At 44.7% G+C, this 18372-nt stretch overlaps 1 protein-coding gene across 4 annotated transcripts in view; it reads right to left on the bottom strand.

Annotated features, from left to right (window-relative positions):
- The window catches only part of ANO5 (anoctamin 5), a 1890652-nt gene that overhangs the window by 187986 nt on the left and 1684294 nt on the right, over positions 1 to 18372 (bottom strand). For all 4 annotated transcript variants that reach the window (XM_044082599.1, XM_044082600.1, XM_044082601.1 and 1 more), the window contains one exon: positions 489 to 619. In XM_044082599.1, the coding sequence (XP_043938534.1) occupies positions 489 to 619 (131 nt within the window). The remainder of the gene's footprint in view (positions 1 to 488; positions 620 to 18372) is intronic.

The raw sequence follows: 18372 nt of genomic DNA, 5'->3' as shown, positions 1-18372 counted from the left end.
GGGATGCATGGCTAGTCTTAAGTCCCCATTGGTAAGTAGCCTAGCATACACCTATGAACCTATCTCAACTAAGTGAAGAAATGCATAAACTCAAATCCTGAAAAAGAACACCATTGTGGCTAGGGTTGTCAGTTTCTTGATCTGAAAAAGTCTAGTCACTAGATGAACTGCAGTGATGCTCACACATCTTGGAAGCTCTTGCTTATTTATTACAAACATACTTACAATGCTATGTTCCAAAAGACTGTACATATTAAAAGACACTGTCAAACAAACCTTTCCACAGCAAATCACGTAACAGTTTAAATGCTGGAACTTGTTTCACCTCTTGGACAAAGGTACAAGGAAACTGTGTTTTTGTAACGTGCTCTTAGATAATTATTAAATACACACTTCCACATTAAATACCAAATGTTAATGCAAAATCAGCTGGAATAGAAGTTACAAGCTACAGCTAAATTATAAAGTGATGGAGATCACAACCTTACCCATTTCCAGATATTCATAAAACAGTCCAAGGGTTCCAAAGCACTGGAGATCACTGTCTTGTTCCCAACGGCAATATAAATTCTCCGGGCTACTCTTTGCTTTACGTCGTCCCCACCAATTTAACAGCCAGCTGAATTAAAATTAGTGAGAATTTAGCTCCATAAGTTAGCACCAAACAGCTATCTTCAGCAGAAATTAACTGGATATTCTTTCTTTTAGTCCCAAACTGAAATTATTTACAATTTCCTCTTTCTTTGCTGACCAAGAGATCCAGCTAAGCCAAGTTAATTTTTTTACACTGGAGAACAACGAAAAAAACTTCAGGCAAAACATTTAACAAAGTCCCCAATACATTTTCTAGAAAAGTTAGCATATGCATGGGAACATAAATGATGAAGAATACATCTAATGTGTCAAAGTAATTAAGCTCAAGAATTAACGTATACATTGTTTACATTATGTCAAGTGTATTTTGATTTTTGGTGTAGCATTCATTACATGTAAACAAAAACAGAAGCATCAGTCTGATATGCAAGTTGTTATGCTGAACACAAACTCTGTTCAAGGCAGCGGTATATAATAAACAAATGACTCGACAACAAACCTGGTGCCCTACTTCATAAACACAAATAGGTTCATAGGTGTGTACTAGGCTAATGGCCCTGGAGCCTTTACAAGCCTAGCCCCACAAAATTGCCCTGGTATTGTGCCACCCGATGTTAGTTCACAGTGCCTCTATCCAGTAGGGCCACTGGGGTGATCTTTCTGTTATCCATCCACTCATCAAGATTTCTCTTAAAGGGGGCCAGAGAGGTGCTCTGCTTGACATGAATGGGAAGTCTATTCCAGAGAATGGGCAGTCAAGTCTCTGGGTGATGAACCTGTCCCTCCAGCATGTTCTTCTGATTGTGGTACTGAGGTTGTGATCTCTACAGCGTGTGGCACGGGGGGTTGTGATTTCTTTAGGTGTAGCATTTCAAGTAGGACTGGATCAGACATGGGTTTGTAAGTCAAGCAGAGATCACCCCTAAGCAGATAAGAGACTGAGAACAGCTGAAGTTTCTTGAGTCTGTCCATGTAGGACATGTGTTTAAGGCCGAGGAACCTTTTTGTAAGGTACTTTTGTGGCCTCTCCAGCTGATGAAGGTGTCTGGTCAGGTACATGCCAAACGGGGCTTTATACACAATGATTGCTCTGATGAGGTATGAGTAGAGAAGGATGATGACCTCACTCTTCCTAGATGCGAAACCTTTGGTTATGAGATGTGCCACATAGGACTTTCTGACCACAGTGGCAATGTGGTAGCCAAAGGTGAGGTTGCTGTCGACCTGGGTGTCCAGATCTCTTATGGCCTCTTCAGTGTTCAGTGGGCTCCCATCGACATGGTAATTAGTGGGAACAGAGTTTTTTTCCAAAGGGAATGATAACGCATGTTTTGGTGTTAAGCTTAACCCATGATTCCAACACCAATCACTGGTCTCAGTGAGGCCCTTTTGTAGAATGTCTGCATCACTTGGGGAGTTAATTATGACTCTTAGCTTGCAATCAGCAGCAGACCTGGTCAGCCAGAGGCCCTCTGTGTTGGCCAGGACTTCTGAGAAGTACATCCTAAACAGCAGAGGGCCCAGCACCGAGCCCTGTGGGACTCAACTCGTGACTGGTCGACAGTCTGACTTGGAATCCACAACGTTCACTCTGTGGGCCCAGTCTGTGAGCCAATTTGCAACCCACCTAGTGATACAGGGATTAGTGCCTAGTTTGGTGAGTTTATCAGTGACACCCGAGTAGGGAATGATATCAAAGGCCTTGACCAGGTCGAGGCAGGCTGTATGCACTGCCTTACCCTCATCCACACAGCCTTGGTGACTGCCTCAAAAAAGTCAACCAGGTTCAGCAGGCATGATCTCCCTTTGATAAAGCCAAACTGTGTGGGGTTCAGAGTTTGGAGATTGCATATATCCTTAAGCAGGTCCATGATGATGCACTCCATAGCTGTGCATACCAGACTCGTCAGGCTAATGGGGCGATAGTTCCCAGGGTCTGTAGTCAGTGCCCCCTTTATGGAGAGGGATGGCTGTAGCAGTGCACCATTCGATAGGTATATAGCTTAAGGTAAGGCTGTGAATGAACACGGCACACAGGTGTGGTGTCAGTTCATTTTGTAGCTCATGTAGGATACAGCCAGGGATATTATCAGGTCCCATGGACCATAGTTTTGCATACCAGACTAGTCAGGCTAATGGGGCGATAGTTCCCAGGGTCGGTAGTCGGTACCCCCTTTATGGAGAGGGATGGCTTTTATCAGTGCACCATTCAATAGGGACATAGCTTGAGGTAAGGCTGTGAATGTACAGGGCACACAGGTGTGGTGCCAGTTCATTTTGTAGCTCATGTAGGATGCAGCCAATGATATTATCAGGTCCTATGGATGCTGTATTCTTGGCTTTGGACAATGCAGCTTTTACCTGTAGCACAGAAATGGTGGGTACCAGGTTTTTTGATGGTACTGTGATACGGCCTTTGGGGGGGTAGAGCTGGCACTGAATCTGTCAGCCAGTATTGTTGGCTATATCTGTTGGCTCAGTATAGGAGGTACCATTGTGCAATAACTCAGAGCAAACCTGAGTTGGAGGTTATTGATATAGCTACAGAAGGCTTTATGGTTGTTTTTGGTGTCAGCCACAATTCTGCGGTCATTGCTGACTTTAGAGGATTTGATAAGGGATCTCAAATTTTTGTTGAGGCTGAAAAGGGAGTTTTTCCAGTCTTGTGACTTCACTTTTTCCTGAACAGTTCTTGTTTCTGTTGTAGAGTTTATTGATGGCCGGGGGACCACCAGATTGGCTTCCTTTTTTGAAGGAGAGCATCTTGGTCCTATTTGGTATGGCAAGTTAAATGCATTTGTGTACGTGCTCGTACACTGGTGTATGATTCAGCTGTCATGCAGCCATTTTCCTTTGGCATGGGTGCCAAGAAGTTAGCAACGTCTGATTTTATGAGCCCAAAGTCAGCTTTGGAGAAGTTTTTCAGGGTGGTCACCTTTGCAGAGGGTGTAGGTGAGATGGAGATTTCCACGGTGATCAGTTTGTGGTCAGATCTAACCAGGGAGGAATTGACTATAGGTGTGGCATAACAGTTTCCCATGCTGGTGATAACCAGGTCAAGGATGTTGCTCCCTCTTGTGGGGGGGGGGGGTCAGAATGAGCTGGTCCAGGGCATCGGAATTGATGAATTCCAGGAAGCGCTGGGCCAGTGCACATTGGTACTTGAATAGTTTTCCCAGCTGATGGAAGGGTAGTTGAAGTCACCCAGTATGCGAGTACTGGGCTGGACCTTGACAGATTCCAGGGTGCTTAGGAATGTGCAGTGAGAGTCTAGGGACATGGTTGGGGCACTGTAGCAGGCTATGACCTGTATCGCCATCTTACCCAGTATTAGTTGTACCTGGAGTATCACGGATGCATTATGCTGGGCTACCAGTCTAGATGTGTGTATATCATTCATGAATATGGAGACACCACCACTTTTAGAACTTCCAGCCATATTCTGCAGTTGAAAGGTATGGAATAAGTTGCAGCCTGGAAGTGCAGGGCTGCTTTCAGCCTCTTTAAACCAGGTCTCTGTTACAGCACAGATGTCAACATTCTCCATTTTGAGGAGAGATTCGAGCAAGTGCATCTTGAGATCTAGACTTCTAGCACTGAGCAGCATGACCCTCAGACTACATTTGTTTGTAGCTGTTACGGTGGAAGTTTGATCTTTGGAACACTGCCTAAAAAAGGCACTATAGGGGTGACAAGAGCCTCAGCCAGCAGCCGGAATCCCAGGGGTGACAGATGCAGGCAGTGTCTGGCAAAGCATCGAGGTCTGTCAATCATGTTGTCCAAGGTAGACAGACACTGGATCCCCTTAGACTTACACTAGAAGTTTAGCCAATTGAAGTTAATTATTTTCTGCTCGTACTGTGGTATCATTCTAGGTGACAGTAGAATACTCCTCAGAGCTAGGGTCAACTCACATAATCCAAGAGTTCCATCACATCTCTTTTCATATAATCTAAGGAGGTATGTCTCAAGGCATTCACACCCACATGGACAATGACAGAGTCATACTTGCACTTGTGGAGTGACCTGAGTGCTTGTGTTATGTGGCAGATCCTGACAACCGATAAGACAACTGGCTGTCACCTTGTTCAACCTAGTGAGTGGGACATCAGTGTGCCTCACTACTGAGTCTCCTATGATTAGTACACTGGGCAAAGTGTTTTGCCTTAAGGGCTTAGGTTGTGGGGCACACTGTGGTGGTGAGCTGTGTGTTCTGTGGTTGGTATTGTGTTGTGGTGGTCGAGTGCGTTCCTGTCTCGGGGGTCTCTGTTGTTTGGATACATTTTTATTGACAGCCTCTGCGAAGGTGGGTGTATGGTTTGTGTTTCTGTGTGTGAGTTGTGATAGCTGGTATTTTGGAGGGCTGTGTGTTGCAAGTGTTGACCTTCTCCTCTTGTCCAGCTAGTCTGGTCTTGGCTGGAGAGTGTACAGCTTACAATTTGGTGATATAAGTGCATCTCTCACATGAAGGAGTGTTGCAGGGGGTAAGAGGAGATGGTTGTCTGTGCACATGAGACAGTTGCTACACTGTCTCTGAATTCCCAAGTGCACTAGCTTAGCAGGAGAAAGCACGGGAAATTGCCCTACAATCATATTAGGAGGGGTGGTCATAACTAAGTACTGGTGCTGTTAACATGTAGGAACACCTAGTGCTGATAGCATCTAAGTGTGCTACAATAAATGCTACAAAAGACTGTTGAAGTGCAAGGCAATTAAGCTAACTGAAGTGCAAATAGTAAAAGAACAAGCAAAATCTAAGGGAAAAACTGAAGAGCAGACTTTCTGGCACTGGTAATAGTTTACCTCAGCTCAGCTCTGCTGTGCAGAGATTAAACAAGCGCAAACGTGGGCTTTTAAACCAGAAAGTTGAAAGGGATGGAAAAACTGCCCAAACGACCAATAAACTACAATTTCTGGGCCAGAAACCATTCCTCTCGTGGTAGATAGGCTACCTAGTTCTTACTACTCCCACTGATAAGCTAGAAGGTTTCCCTCAACACAGAAAGGTCTGGGGGTCTCAGAAACTTAAAGTCCTGGATACAGCCAATCTGTACTGGACTAGTGACAGGAAAGTCTGGAAACAAGCTTAGAATTTATTTTTTTTTTTAACAGAGAAGCAGCTAAAAGAGCAGTAAAGACAATTTAAATGCAGTGTAAGCTAGCACATTTGAATGTGTAGCAATATTAAAGTAAATACAGTTTAAATAAACGCAGTTAAGTTAAAAACGACTAAATACAAGTGCAGACGGCAGTAAATTAGGAAAACATCAAAATGAAGGCACTTAAGAGTATCTCTTTTGCCTTACTGTTGCTCTTGCAGTCTGCAGAATGCCATTTCTGGATCCATGGACCTTATACGCAAAGCAACCCAGCGACAGTGGAGTAAGGATAAACAATACATATCACAGTAACAGATAATACTTATGGTGAAGCACAGATTCAATTTACCAAAAGCAAGCCAGTGACCTTGGGTCAGGAAATGAAGGGCGTTGCACATTAGTGATGGCACAACAGATCATCAATTCATATCTTATATTTCAGTGTGGTAGAGATTTTTGAAAGGTGTAAAAAAAAAAAAAAAAAAAAAAAAAAAAAAAAAAAAAAAAAAAAAATATATATGGACATGAGAAAGAGAGAGATCCGATATGGTGCATTGTTTATGCAACGGAGAAACCCAACCTGGAGTTTTTTTTTTTTTGTACTGATTAAAGATATTTGGAAAGAAATACAGGCACATTTCACAATACAAAAATAATACCACAAAGGCAGAATGTAGAACAGAAGATTAGTACAGTAGTAGTTAATCAAACATAAACTGAAGTTATAGAATACTTGCAAAGTGACGAATTTAGTGTAGAAAGTCTAACACAGGTTATGTCTCAGCAAGATGGAATAATGACTTCCCAAATTACGGAAAAACAGGAGAAGTGGGAAACTACTGAAGAAGAAATATGGGCGGAGGAAAGAGAGAGCGATTTAATATGGTGCAATATCTATACAAAGGAGAAAGCAAACCTAATCAATACAAAAAAGCATCACCAAAGATACGTGAAGAAAAATGCAGGCAAAAGGCATCCAGATATGAAAAAGTTTACAATACAAAACATAAGAAAACAAAGGGGAAAAGTAGAAAAGAGGATTAAGTAATGGAGAAATTAAAGAAATTGAAACGGAAGTAATGGCTTACCTGCAAAGTGAAAGATTTGCTGTAGAAAATCCAACTCTGGTAACATCACAGCGTGAGAGAACAATGAGTGCCCAAATTAAGGGCAAACTGGTGAAACAGGAAGTATCTGATCAGTTGCCATGTTAAGATACTTTGGAGCCTTCATGAGGAAACCAGTAACAAAAGCTCAGTTGGAGTTGTACAGCAAGGGAAAGGGCAGGAAATTAGAAGTTATGTACTCACCATAACGTTCCATCTGAGTAGGTGTATTCATTTGTCTGCAACCTGTGGGTTATGGATCCGATATCGGATCCGAACCGGCATGGTTTTCCAGCTATGGATCCAAGCTCTCAGCTCCTCCCCTCACACATAATGCCCTGCTCTACCCTCATGACCTCAGATCGAGTTTGCCAAAGCAACAAAACCCTAAAAAGGGTAACACAGAATATGCAGGAAACTGAAAGGCCAGGGGGATAGGAGGGCGGGATGGTTGCAGACAAATGAATACACCTACTCAGATGGAACGTTATGGTGAGTACATAACTTCTAAATCTGAAGTAGGAGATTCATTTGTCTGCAACCTGTGGGACAGAGTCCCCAGCTACCTGAATCTTGGGCGCCCATCATGCAAGGATATTCCGGAGCACCGGAGCCAAAGGATGCTCTACCCCTAGATGCAAGATCCAACTTATAGTGGGAAATAAACGTATGAGATGAAGCCCACGTGGCTGCTGCACAAATATCATCTAGAGGAATCCTAGCCTTGAAGGCTGCCGAGGTAGATACTGACCGGGTTGAATGGGCATGAACACCCTCCGGTGCGGGCCTTCCTGAAGCTTGATAAGCCAATAAAATGCACTGTGAAATCCAGCGGGACAGAGAAACTTTAGAGATTGGCTTGCCCAAATTGAATTTTGCAAAAGAAATAAACAGCTGGTCGGATTGCCTATGACCAGCTGTCCTGTTCAGATAAAATCTAAGTTGCCTGTGAACATCTAGTGAATGTAGCTTATATTCACCTTTGTTTTCATATTTAGGAAGAAAACAGGAGGTTAATGGACTGATTGATGTTTGCTTCAGAAGCGATTTTAGGAAGAAAGGACGGGTTGGTCCTGAGGGAGACACGGTCCGGATGAAATACCAAGTAAGGAGGTTTAGCTGATAATGCTTGAAGTTCAGAAACTCTCTTGGCTGATGTAATGGCTACCAAAAAGGCTGTCTTGTAGGACAAGAATTTGAGATCCACCGTAGCCGCTGGCTCGAAGGAGGGCGGTCAAGGCCTGTAGGACCAGAGAAAGGTCCCAAGGAGGAACTGCTTGTTTTATAGGGGGCCTGAGAAGAAAAGTACCTTTGAGAAAAATTTTACACAATTTGGCTGACATAAGAGGATTAGAGTCATGGCCAATGTGATAGTGAGAAATTGCCGCCAGCTGTACTTTGACTGTGGAACTGCTGGCACCATCGTTAAAGAGAGTGGTTAGAAAGTCAAGTACTAAAGGAAGAGGAACCGTGAAGGGATTCAGGCCTTGCCGCTCCGCCCACAAAGAGAAACGCTTCCACTTGCTTCGTAAACCTTTCTAGTGGATGGTTTATGAGCTGCCACCAAGATTGCCTTAACCGTGATGAAATACCGGGAGTCCTTATCAAGAGTGGAACTGGAGCAGCCAAGCGGTCAGCTTCAGGTTGTCCAGATTCGGAGGAGGAATGCAGGATGGATGGGAAATCAGATCCGGGATGGGATCTAGAATCCAAGGAGGATTCACCGAGTGAGACCTTAGGAAGGGGAACCAGATCTGTCGAGGCCAGAATGGAGCAATGAGAATCATTCTGCAACCCACCCGAGAGGCTTTCTGAAGAACTTGGAGCATCAGAGGCAAGGGTGGATAGGCATACAGAAGACCGGGTGGCCAAGCATGCACCAGAGCGTCTCTTGGGGTACCTCCGGGAGGAGGTATTAGAGCGAAAAAGCTGTCGCACTTGGTGTTTGAGGGAGAAGCAAAAGATCGCATGAAGGGGTTCCCCACCGTGCGAATATGCGTTCCGCTACTTGACAATTGAGAGACCACTCGTAAGGGGTCAGAATGGTGCGACTGAGCTTGTCCGCTAGGATGTTGGACCGACCGGAATGTGCGTTGCTATTAGAAAGCGATTGGTGGAGATTGCCCATTCCCAAACTCTCATGGCCTCTCGACAAAGAGGGTAAGACCTTGTTCCCTTGCTTGTTGATGTACCAGACAACAGACATGTTGTCCGATTGAATCGCAATTGTTCCCAAGGGAAGAAAGTCCTGAAGTGCTAGCAACGCTAAGAGCACTGCTCTCATCTCTAGAACATTGATATGCAGTAAGGTCTCTGAATCGCTCCACGTGCCTTGGACGGTCCGCCAAAGTGCCCCCACCCGAGGCGGAGGCGTCCGTGGTCACCGTGGCGAGAGGGGAGAAGCACAAAATGGGCGGCCTTTGTGGAGATCCGGGAGTGGAGCCACCACAAGAGGGACCGCTTGCAAGCCTTGCTGATCGCTATGGGATGATGCATGGGAGAGCAAGGTATGACCACTGTACTAAGAGCGCCCACTGTAGAATGCGCATATTGAGCCTGGCAAGAGGAAGAAGTGCTATAGCCGATGCCATGGACCCTAGAGCCCTCAGGACCAACTCCGCTGGAACAGAACTTGAATGGAGAATGGCCCGCACCTGGAGCTGCAGATTTAGAACCCTGTCCGCAGTGAGGAAGGCTCGTAAACTCCTTGTGTCTAGCCTGGCCCCTATAAAATCTAAGAGCTGTGTGGGCGCCAGGTTGGACATTTTTGTAATTATTGTGAAGCCCAGAAAGGGAGCAAGATGGAGAAAGGAGTCTCGCCAATAGAAGTAGATGCCTTGTTGGGGCGGTAAGAAGCCAGTCGTCCAGGTAGGGAAAGACCTGCACCCCTGAAGCCTCAGGTGGGCCGCTACCACTGCTAATACTTTGGTGAACACCCTGGGGCTGTGGTGAGACCAAAGGGAAGGACCCGAACTGGTAGTGACTGGCTCCCAGCCGAAGCGGAGAAACCTCCTGGAGCGCCTGTCCATCAGGATGTGGTAGTACGCGTCCTTGAGGTCTATCGAGCACATCCAGTGATTTTCTCCCAGAAGGGGAGAATAGATTGCAGAGTGACCATTCGAATTTTTCTTTGGGGACTGCCAGATTCAAGAGAGAGAGGTCTAGGATTGGTCTTAGTTCCCCGTCTTTTGGCACTAAAAAGAATCTGGAGTAGAACCCGGATCCGATCTGGTCTGGGGAACGGGCTGGATGGCTCTTTTCTTTAGCAGATGGCCAATTTCTGCCAAAGCGGCCTCCCGTTGACCGGGTGGGGCGTCTGGGAGGGACTTCAACTTTGGAAGGTGAAGGAAAGGAATGCGATATCCCTGGATATGATTTGGAGAACCCAGCGGTCCGATGTTATGGACTCCCCCGCTAGGCCCTGGAAAACGTCCCGACTGCCTCCAGAGTAGAGCAGTCGGGCAACCCTCAGGGTTGCTGCGGGCCGTTCAGAGAAAGGTTCCCTGGACCCGAAGTTTCTGGGAGCCCCTCTGCCTCTAGGGCGGCGTCCTCCCTGTCCTCCTCTGCCACGGAAGGACTGGTTGTCCGGAGCAGGCTGGGACTGCTGCGACTTCCGGAACCACATCTTCTTCTGACCCTTTTGGTTCCTAGAATAGGGCCTCTGGGGTGCAGAGAAGCGGATTCCGACGGCAGACAGCGTCTTCCCGTCCTTTTCGCTCTGGGTCAACGTCTCGCGAACGGTCTTGCCAAACAGAGCAGAACCATCAAAGGGGCCGTTGGCAAACGACGCTGTGAAGGGCTCAGAAAAATCGCAGTGACGGAGCCAGGCCTGACGTCTAGTGACCAGTCCTGTCCCGCAGCTCTAGCGGCGCCTTCCGTTGCATGGGAGAGTAGCCGCATAGAAGTATTTGTAACTGACCTAAGAGTGGCCATACGGGTGGAGTGCAGAACTCTGTCCTCCTCCGAAATGGACTCAGGGGGGGATGCAGCGTATTCCTTAATAAGATCTCGTTGCATCCTAATGACATGTGCCAAATAGTTCAGCGCCCTTACCGAGAAGGTCGCCGAACTGAACATCCGCTTCCCCAAGCGGTCCATCATCCGAGACTCCTTGCTCGGTGGGTGGACTGAGGGACTCTCCTGAGCCAGTTCCCTCTTTGTGGCCGCCGTCAACATGGCATCTACCGGAGGCCCCTTACTCCAATGGGCCCGGTCGGATGGCGGACTAAGGATCCTATCCGGTCTTTTGGGAATTGGCTCCACGGTGTCCGGTTCCTTCCACGCCCTGGTGGTAATAAGGTCCACCAGGGGGTCGGCAGGGGGGGACACCCAAGAGGTAGACGGGCCCGCTTCAAATGCCTCCAAGAACATGGACTCGTCCGAGGAAGACTTGGGGGCAGACCACCCGCTTATACGGAGCATTTCCATGATGTCTCCAAAGGAGACATCCTCGGGGGGTGACCGTGGGGAGCCTTCCCCTTCCTCCAAGTCCGTGTCTTCTGTAAGAGACTCGGGGGAGTCAATGTGCCTCCTTTTGCACGTATGCTTGCGAGGGACATCCTCTGGGGGGCTGTCAGAGGAGTCCTCGCAAGCACCAATTTGCTCCATAGGAGCAACTTGGGGCACAGAAACGGGCTGTCCCAGGGGCCGGATGGTGGAAGCCTGGCCCAGTGCAGAGGGAGCGCGGGACGGAGCCGGAACAAGTGCCGGGGGTCCGGAGACCCTCAACAGAGCCCTCTCCACTACATCAAAAGCCGAAGGGGAGCCGACCTCGACCAAAGGATCCGACAATCGGCTCCCCCTCGGATCCGAAGAGTGGACCGGAGCCGGCGCCGAAGCGCTCGGATCCGAAGGGACAGTACGCTCCGACACAGACGGCGCCGAAGGAGCACTGATCCCCCCGGATCCGAAGCTCGGATCCAGGCTCCGAGAGGTCGGGTCCGGCCTTTTCGAGGGCAGGGTCGGATCCGGTACCAAGTACTATCGGCGCTGCCCCACCCCGCCCGGCTGCTCGGCTCCAGCTGCAACGAACCCGGATAGCGGGTCGGAGAAGGACGAAAAGGCTTAAAAAAGGGTGATGAGCTGCGGCCCGGAGGGGGGGGAGGCAAGAGCACTCCCATCTGCATCTGGGCCTGGATGAACCTTCTCATCATCCGGTCCAGATCAGCATCAGAAAGGCTATGAGTAGATCTCGACGAGGCTACCGAGGTAGGCCTGGAGTGCCTCCTCGATAGCCTCGACGGAGATCGGGTCTCCTCCTCCTCAGGACCCGTGAAAAGCACACAGGGGACCGGAGCCGAGAAGGAGGAGACCGAACCGACAACGGAGCCGGGAGAAGCCAGCTTGGCTGGCGGGCCGAAACAGAGGTCTCGGCCCGCCGCTGGTGCTTCTCCCTCCGGTCCTTTTACCAGCATCCCTCTCCTCTCCAGAAGCGGGAGGTTGAGTCCCAGGAGCAGGAGGGGTGCCACAGGGGAACAACCGTAGCCACAGCTGTTCCCGAAGGAGCGGAGGCGGAGCCGAGTCTGGCGGTAAAGACCCGCCAAGACAAGCTAGGACCTCCGCTCACTCAGTGCCCTGGGGTTGAACCCTGCACAAATGGAACAACCAGATGTGAGGTGTTCAACCCCAGACATTAACACACCGAGTGTGGCCATCAGCGGTGAGAGCTTATGGCCACACTCGAGCATTTGAAAAATAGATTTAGGCTGGTCAGCCATAATCTATAAACTACTAAAAGCTACTAAAAGTAACTTAAAACAAAAAGACACACAGGCCCAACACACACACTCTACGCAACAGCGAGGGGAGGGAAAAAAAAAATTACTTAATTTAACTCAAATTAAACTTTTCAGAAAGGGAAACCTAAACTTTCACACAGAATTACTCAAAGAACCAAAAAATTTTCTGATTTTACAGGTAAAAAAAAATACCACTTAGCTGAGAGCTATGAATGCACATCCAGTCACCAGCGCGGCAAACGAGATCTGAGGTCATGAGGGTAGAGCAGGGCATTATGGGTGAGGGGAGGAGCTGAGAGCTTGGATCCATAGCTGGAAAACCATGCCGGTTTGGATCCGATATCGGATCCATAACCCACAGGTTGCAGACAAATGAATCTCCTACTTCAGATCAATGGATACTCTGATATAGTCAATGTTGTGGCGTGATAAGCCAGTGAGTTTCAATACGAAAGAGCAATGGATGACACAGGATGAAACTGAAGAGAACGTGGCACAGGAAGATGTTCTGGAACATTCTTTACAATGTCTGCAGGAAATGGAGAATAAAGAATGTGACCTTAATTTAGAAGAATATGATCTAAGGGAATAAAGATGGACAGACCTATTAAGATCAATGAAAGAAACAGATTGCAGAAAGTCAATACGACCCAAAATGTTAGAAGTTTGATAAAACAAATAAACACAATAATTCATGACTACTCAAATTCATGTGACATTACAGCAGCAAACAGAATATATTACTGTGCAGCTAAATCTTAACACAAAAACACAGAACAATAAGGGAAAGGAAGGAAAGAAATCAAATGCCATCATGGAATTATCGAAGAGAGAAAATTATAAAGCAATTAAGACAAGAAGTGTCACTGTTAGAAGAGTACAGAAGAAACAGATAAAAAAAACACTCAAAGATGGACATGATAAAAGCAACGAGTGATACCAGAACAAAGTAGGATCTATCGGTACATTATTGCAAATAATAAACTAAAGATATCAGTACAGGCAAAAAAACTTAGAAGATACGCAGATAAATACAAAGGAACAGTATAAAATAGCAATTCATTGATGACTCAAAGAAGTTTTACAGATAATTGGGAAACAAGGCAAAAGGAATAGATATCCCACCAAAAAAGTAGAAATGCACACACTTAGGATAAATATTTATAAAGACCCTATGGAATATAAAAGAGCTGAATGGATGGCAGTAGTAAAAGAAACAGTAAGCAGTTCAAATGTACAGGATATGAAATGGGATGAAATAATGGCAATAGAACTTGAAACCAAGTTAAGAAAAACTCCTAAATGGAAAATCCCAGGCCCAGATGCAGTACACAACTTCTGGATAAAAGTATTAACATCTTTACATGAAGGTTTAGCACAAAGAAAGGACTATTTATATGTGCATCCCGAACAATCTGGTTAACAGGAAAAAAAAAATACACTGCCTTAACAGTGAACCTACAAGTTACCCTAAAAACTACAGACCAATAACTTGTCTTCTGACATTGTATAAACCAACTATAGGAACTAATGCAGATAGAGTTTATAATCATTTAGAAGAAAACTCAATCATGGCAATAGAACAAAAGGATAATACAAGAAAGTCATAAAGACTCCTCATGTGTTGTTAAAGTCATAATGGAGAAATGTAAAAAGGGGAAGAATCTAAGCATGGGCCTCCACAAAACAGATTACATGTATAGATCTGCAATCATAGGACTGAATATATAACTGCTAATCTTACAAAATCCAAACATAATGACATTTTTAAAACACAAGAACAAATGTAACATGACTTCCTTGCTAGTCTAACAGAAGCATATCGGTGTCAAGTGGAAATGGAAATCAAACCAGAAGTTGACAAAAATCAGGTAGCAACTGAATATACCAAAAAACAAAAAAAAAGAATAAAAGATGAAGGATCAGATGAGAAGGCAAGAAATTTAGCAAAGACATAAATATAGTTGCAAGTATAGAAAACTCCCAGAATATCCTCATGTTGATCAAGATCTTATACAGGAATGGTTAAGGAGAGGTGAAGGTGATTTTAAACCAAAAGATGAAAGGTTGACATTGGCGGCACAGGACAGTGAACTATGTATACGCTGGTTTACAAAGTACACCGAACATATTAGAGAGACAGATAATTAGAGGTTTTGTAAAACATAAATGGAAACGGTCACACTTCTTGTTGCTGGGTGCGTTTCACTAATGGCAGACGGCCTGTATGCTGAAAAGCACAATAATATGGCAAGAATGCTGCACTGGGGATTATACAAACATTACACTATTAAAGAAGCTGAGAACCACTGGAAACATGAGCCATAAAACATTACACAAAAAGTTTATATCACAAGGGATCTATCCATTGCCAACAGTTCAAAAAATAGATGCAAGAAAACCAAATATAGTAGCCCATGAAAAGACAAAAGCAGCATTGATTACTGAAATTGCTACAACCAGTGATTACGATGTTTTACGTACAGAGATGAAGTCAAAATGCCAAGATTTACAGGGCAGAAACGAGGGCAATGTGTAAGGAGGATACCCAGACAGTTCCAATAGCAGTAGGAGCAATGGTTCAATGGATCTCGTAAAAAATAATTTACAGTCGTGTTTAGATATGCTACTGATACATGTAATTTTGTATGAACTGTAGGAGTAGTCAACTCTGGACACACTGAGGGTGCTGCAAAGAGCACTTTTGACCAACATTAACGATTGAAATAATGCTAACTTCATGAACTATCAAGCTTTGACTCTGGAATGGGGTCCATTTGCATCATGGTATTAGAAACCCAAAAGGCTTGGATAAAATATACCGAAAGAGCTGCCCCTCATACGAGTTATCTCAAGGAAATCATAAAGACATGAATAAGAAGTGCTTCTAGATGGGCCAAATCAACCAGGGGTTCAGGAGCTGCAGGTATCAGGCCCACAGGTCAGTAACAGGCCCTGCTACTTCAGCTGTTGGTTTTGACTGAAATCCTGTAGTGTTGTCATACCAAATAAAAAGCAACTTATAATTTTCTAATGTTCCTGCTCCTAATCAGGCTGAACCTATTCCACTCCTCTCCACCTTCTCTCACACTATTATTCTTTTTCGACTATCTCTGCTGTAAATTGAACTTTTGACAAAACAATTGTAAGTTTTCAAATGTTATTTGACAAACACTGTTGAGTTGCAATTCCACTGGATACAATGCTTAGTTCTCTGATCCGTATAATTTTGCTGACTCTGTTAACTTTTGTAGTGTGTTACTGTGTGTCCTTATGTGATTTAATGTGGAGCTTTTCCCCTCAGGCCTCTGCTGAAAATGGGCAACCAGCCCAGTCAGACTTCCCTGGTAAACAAATACTGAATAAATAAATAAATACAGTATATAAAATGAGGCAGCCATCAGGGTCACACTGTAAAGGTAAACACACAAGGGAAAGTAAGGATGTTACATTTGCTGCTAATATTAATTATTCAGGATCTAGAAAGATATAGCAGAATGTAGCCCAGTTTTGGAAAAAAATCCATCCATCCACAACCCCTTCTCCACTTCTGTACATATGGTCATGGTGTCACTTCAAAGGTGACAATCTGCAGCAAAGGTTAACAACACCGGGTAGCTAGCCCTGTCTTTAATTTTGCAGAAAAGCAAGCTGTACAAAGAAATCGCAAACAGCATTACAGTAAACTGGTTTTGCAAGTCATATACATGTATATATAGACAGGTAGATATATATATATATAGATATATATATATATAGAGATATATATATATGTGTGTGTGTGTGTGTGTGTGTGTGTGTGCACAAATGGGATGACTGAATTTGGTCAACATTTGTTTAGCCGAAAAAAGTTGACTGACTAAACAGATGACTGACATGGTATGTGAAATTGTACAATTCTTGGGGTACGGCAATATGTTATTTCCCTGAATCTCAGAGTTGGTCTACATATAAATTAGCAGGAGGCATAGGGGGTGCAGGGAGGCTTGCCCCCTGCAAAACTGATGTTTGAAACAATTTTTCTTTTTACAGGTTTTCAGGTTTTGCATGCATTGAAATTGTCAATCAGTGCATGATTAGCAATATGCTGGCATTTGTAAAGTCTATCTTTTTCATGTCGACTTTGTAAACATTGGAATTTGGGTGTTTTTATCATTATCAGTACACACACACACACACACACATATATATATATATATATATATATATATATATATATATATATATATATATATATATACACACACACACACACACAAATAGATATACATCAATAGTTAAAGACAGATACACATACACACACACCCCTAAATAGGAGACAGAGCATCCAGTCATTTTTCCCATGGGTACAAGCCAACAGGAGGTAGAACTCAGCCCCTAAAATCAGGGAGCTGAATCCATCTTCAGGCCAGGATTACAAATGAGGAGTGGGGAGCATGCCCCCTACATGGAGGTACACCTTTATGATGCCACATTCACCTAAATAACATGAACGATGGACAGACAGCACAGATTACACTGCCTGCTAACTGCCTAATAGAACAATGCCAGTCAAATCAACACAGAAGAGATCTCTCCATACAAGACTAATGCATTTATTTCAGAAGAGATCTCAATCTGATAGACACAACAATTTATCACGCCTAACCTTTGCATGAAAGAGAAAGATACACACCGTTTTCTTACTCAAGTCTCTGCGTCCAGAACTCATAACGAGATAGGTGAACGGATGCACATGAGGTGGGCAAAGCAATGCCAATGTGGTTCTCATAGCAGTATTACAGGCCTGCACTGGGCAACAGAAGGAATCGATTATAGGCAGGAATAAACTGATAAACACTTACAGCATTCTTATTCCTGTATTCCACCAGTTCAAGATGGAGGAAGGCTTTAAAAGTGGGTAGACATACTGAAACCACATCATATTTTGGTCTGATCAACAGACAGGCTCCACTAGCAAGTCAGAAGAAACAACCCTAAGTTGGAGCAACAATTCTAACATATGTCAAACAATGGGTTATACAGGTGAAAACATGAGTGAAGCCAGACACCCTAATTTCTTAGCCTCAAACTCCTCATCAACCTATATGATGAAGTCATCCAAAGCCATCTAGTGTGAGGACCCCAACATTGAGTCAAAGAAGCCTGTAAAATCTTGAGCAGAAATGTTCTTACACTAATGGATGGACAATACAGAAGGAACCCAAAGCTTGTTCTTATTCCTGTGTATTACAGCCATCCCTGGCAGCTGGAACATGAAAAACCTAAAAGGGGCTCTGTAATCACAAAATGAGTGAAATTTTCAGACATATGTATGTATAAACACAGATCAACACCATGGAACACGTTCAACAGAATTCCAGGCTTATTGATGACAGACCTGGCACTGGAATACAGTTGCAATGATGGAATCTGTTCTGCCCAGGTGCTCAAAACCTGATAAAGATAACTAGATGGAATCCTCTGTAAATCGCACAGGACACAAGACTGACCTGTGATCTACAGCAATCTTGAGTGATACCTGGTCAACAAAATAGTGGAGAGACCTCCTAAGTGATCAGGTTCTTTTGTACTCAACCCTGTGTCACCTCAAAACATGGTACCCTCATACAAGAGCAGAGGGCATCAGTAGGAAGTGTCACTCAGGATATCAAAAAGGACCGAAATGCAGAAGCAGCACTCTGATCCATTGCCCAAAACCTGCTGTTAGCATTTGTAACAAACACAGCAGTTAGTAGAAAGTAAAGTTGCAGTCCAATAAACTGAAGGTATAGCACAATACAAAAGCTAAAATTAATTTGGAGTCCACAGAATAAGGGTAGGACAGCAGAATTT

The sequence above is a fragment of the Protopterus annectens genome, chromosome 9.part0 (assembly GCF_019279795.1).
Source record: "Protopterus annectens isolate FY-2018-M chromosome 9.part0, PAN1.0, whole genome shotgun sequence".
Taxonomy (NCBI): Eukaryota; Metazoa; Chordata; order Ceratodontiformes; family Protopteridae; genus Protopterus; species Protopterus annectens.
Note: the sequence above shows the minus strand (reverse complement) of the source record. Positions and strands in the feature narration are given on the sequence as shown.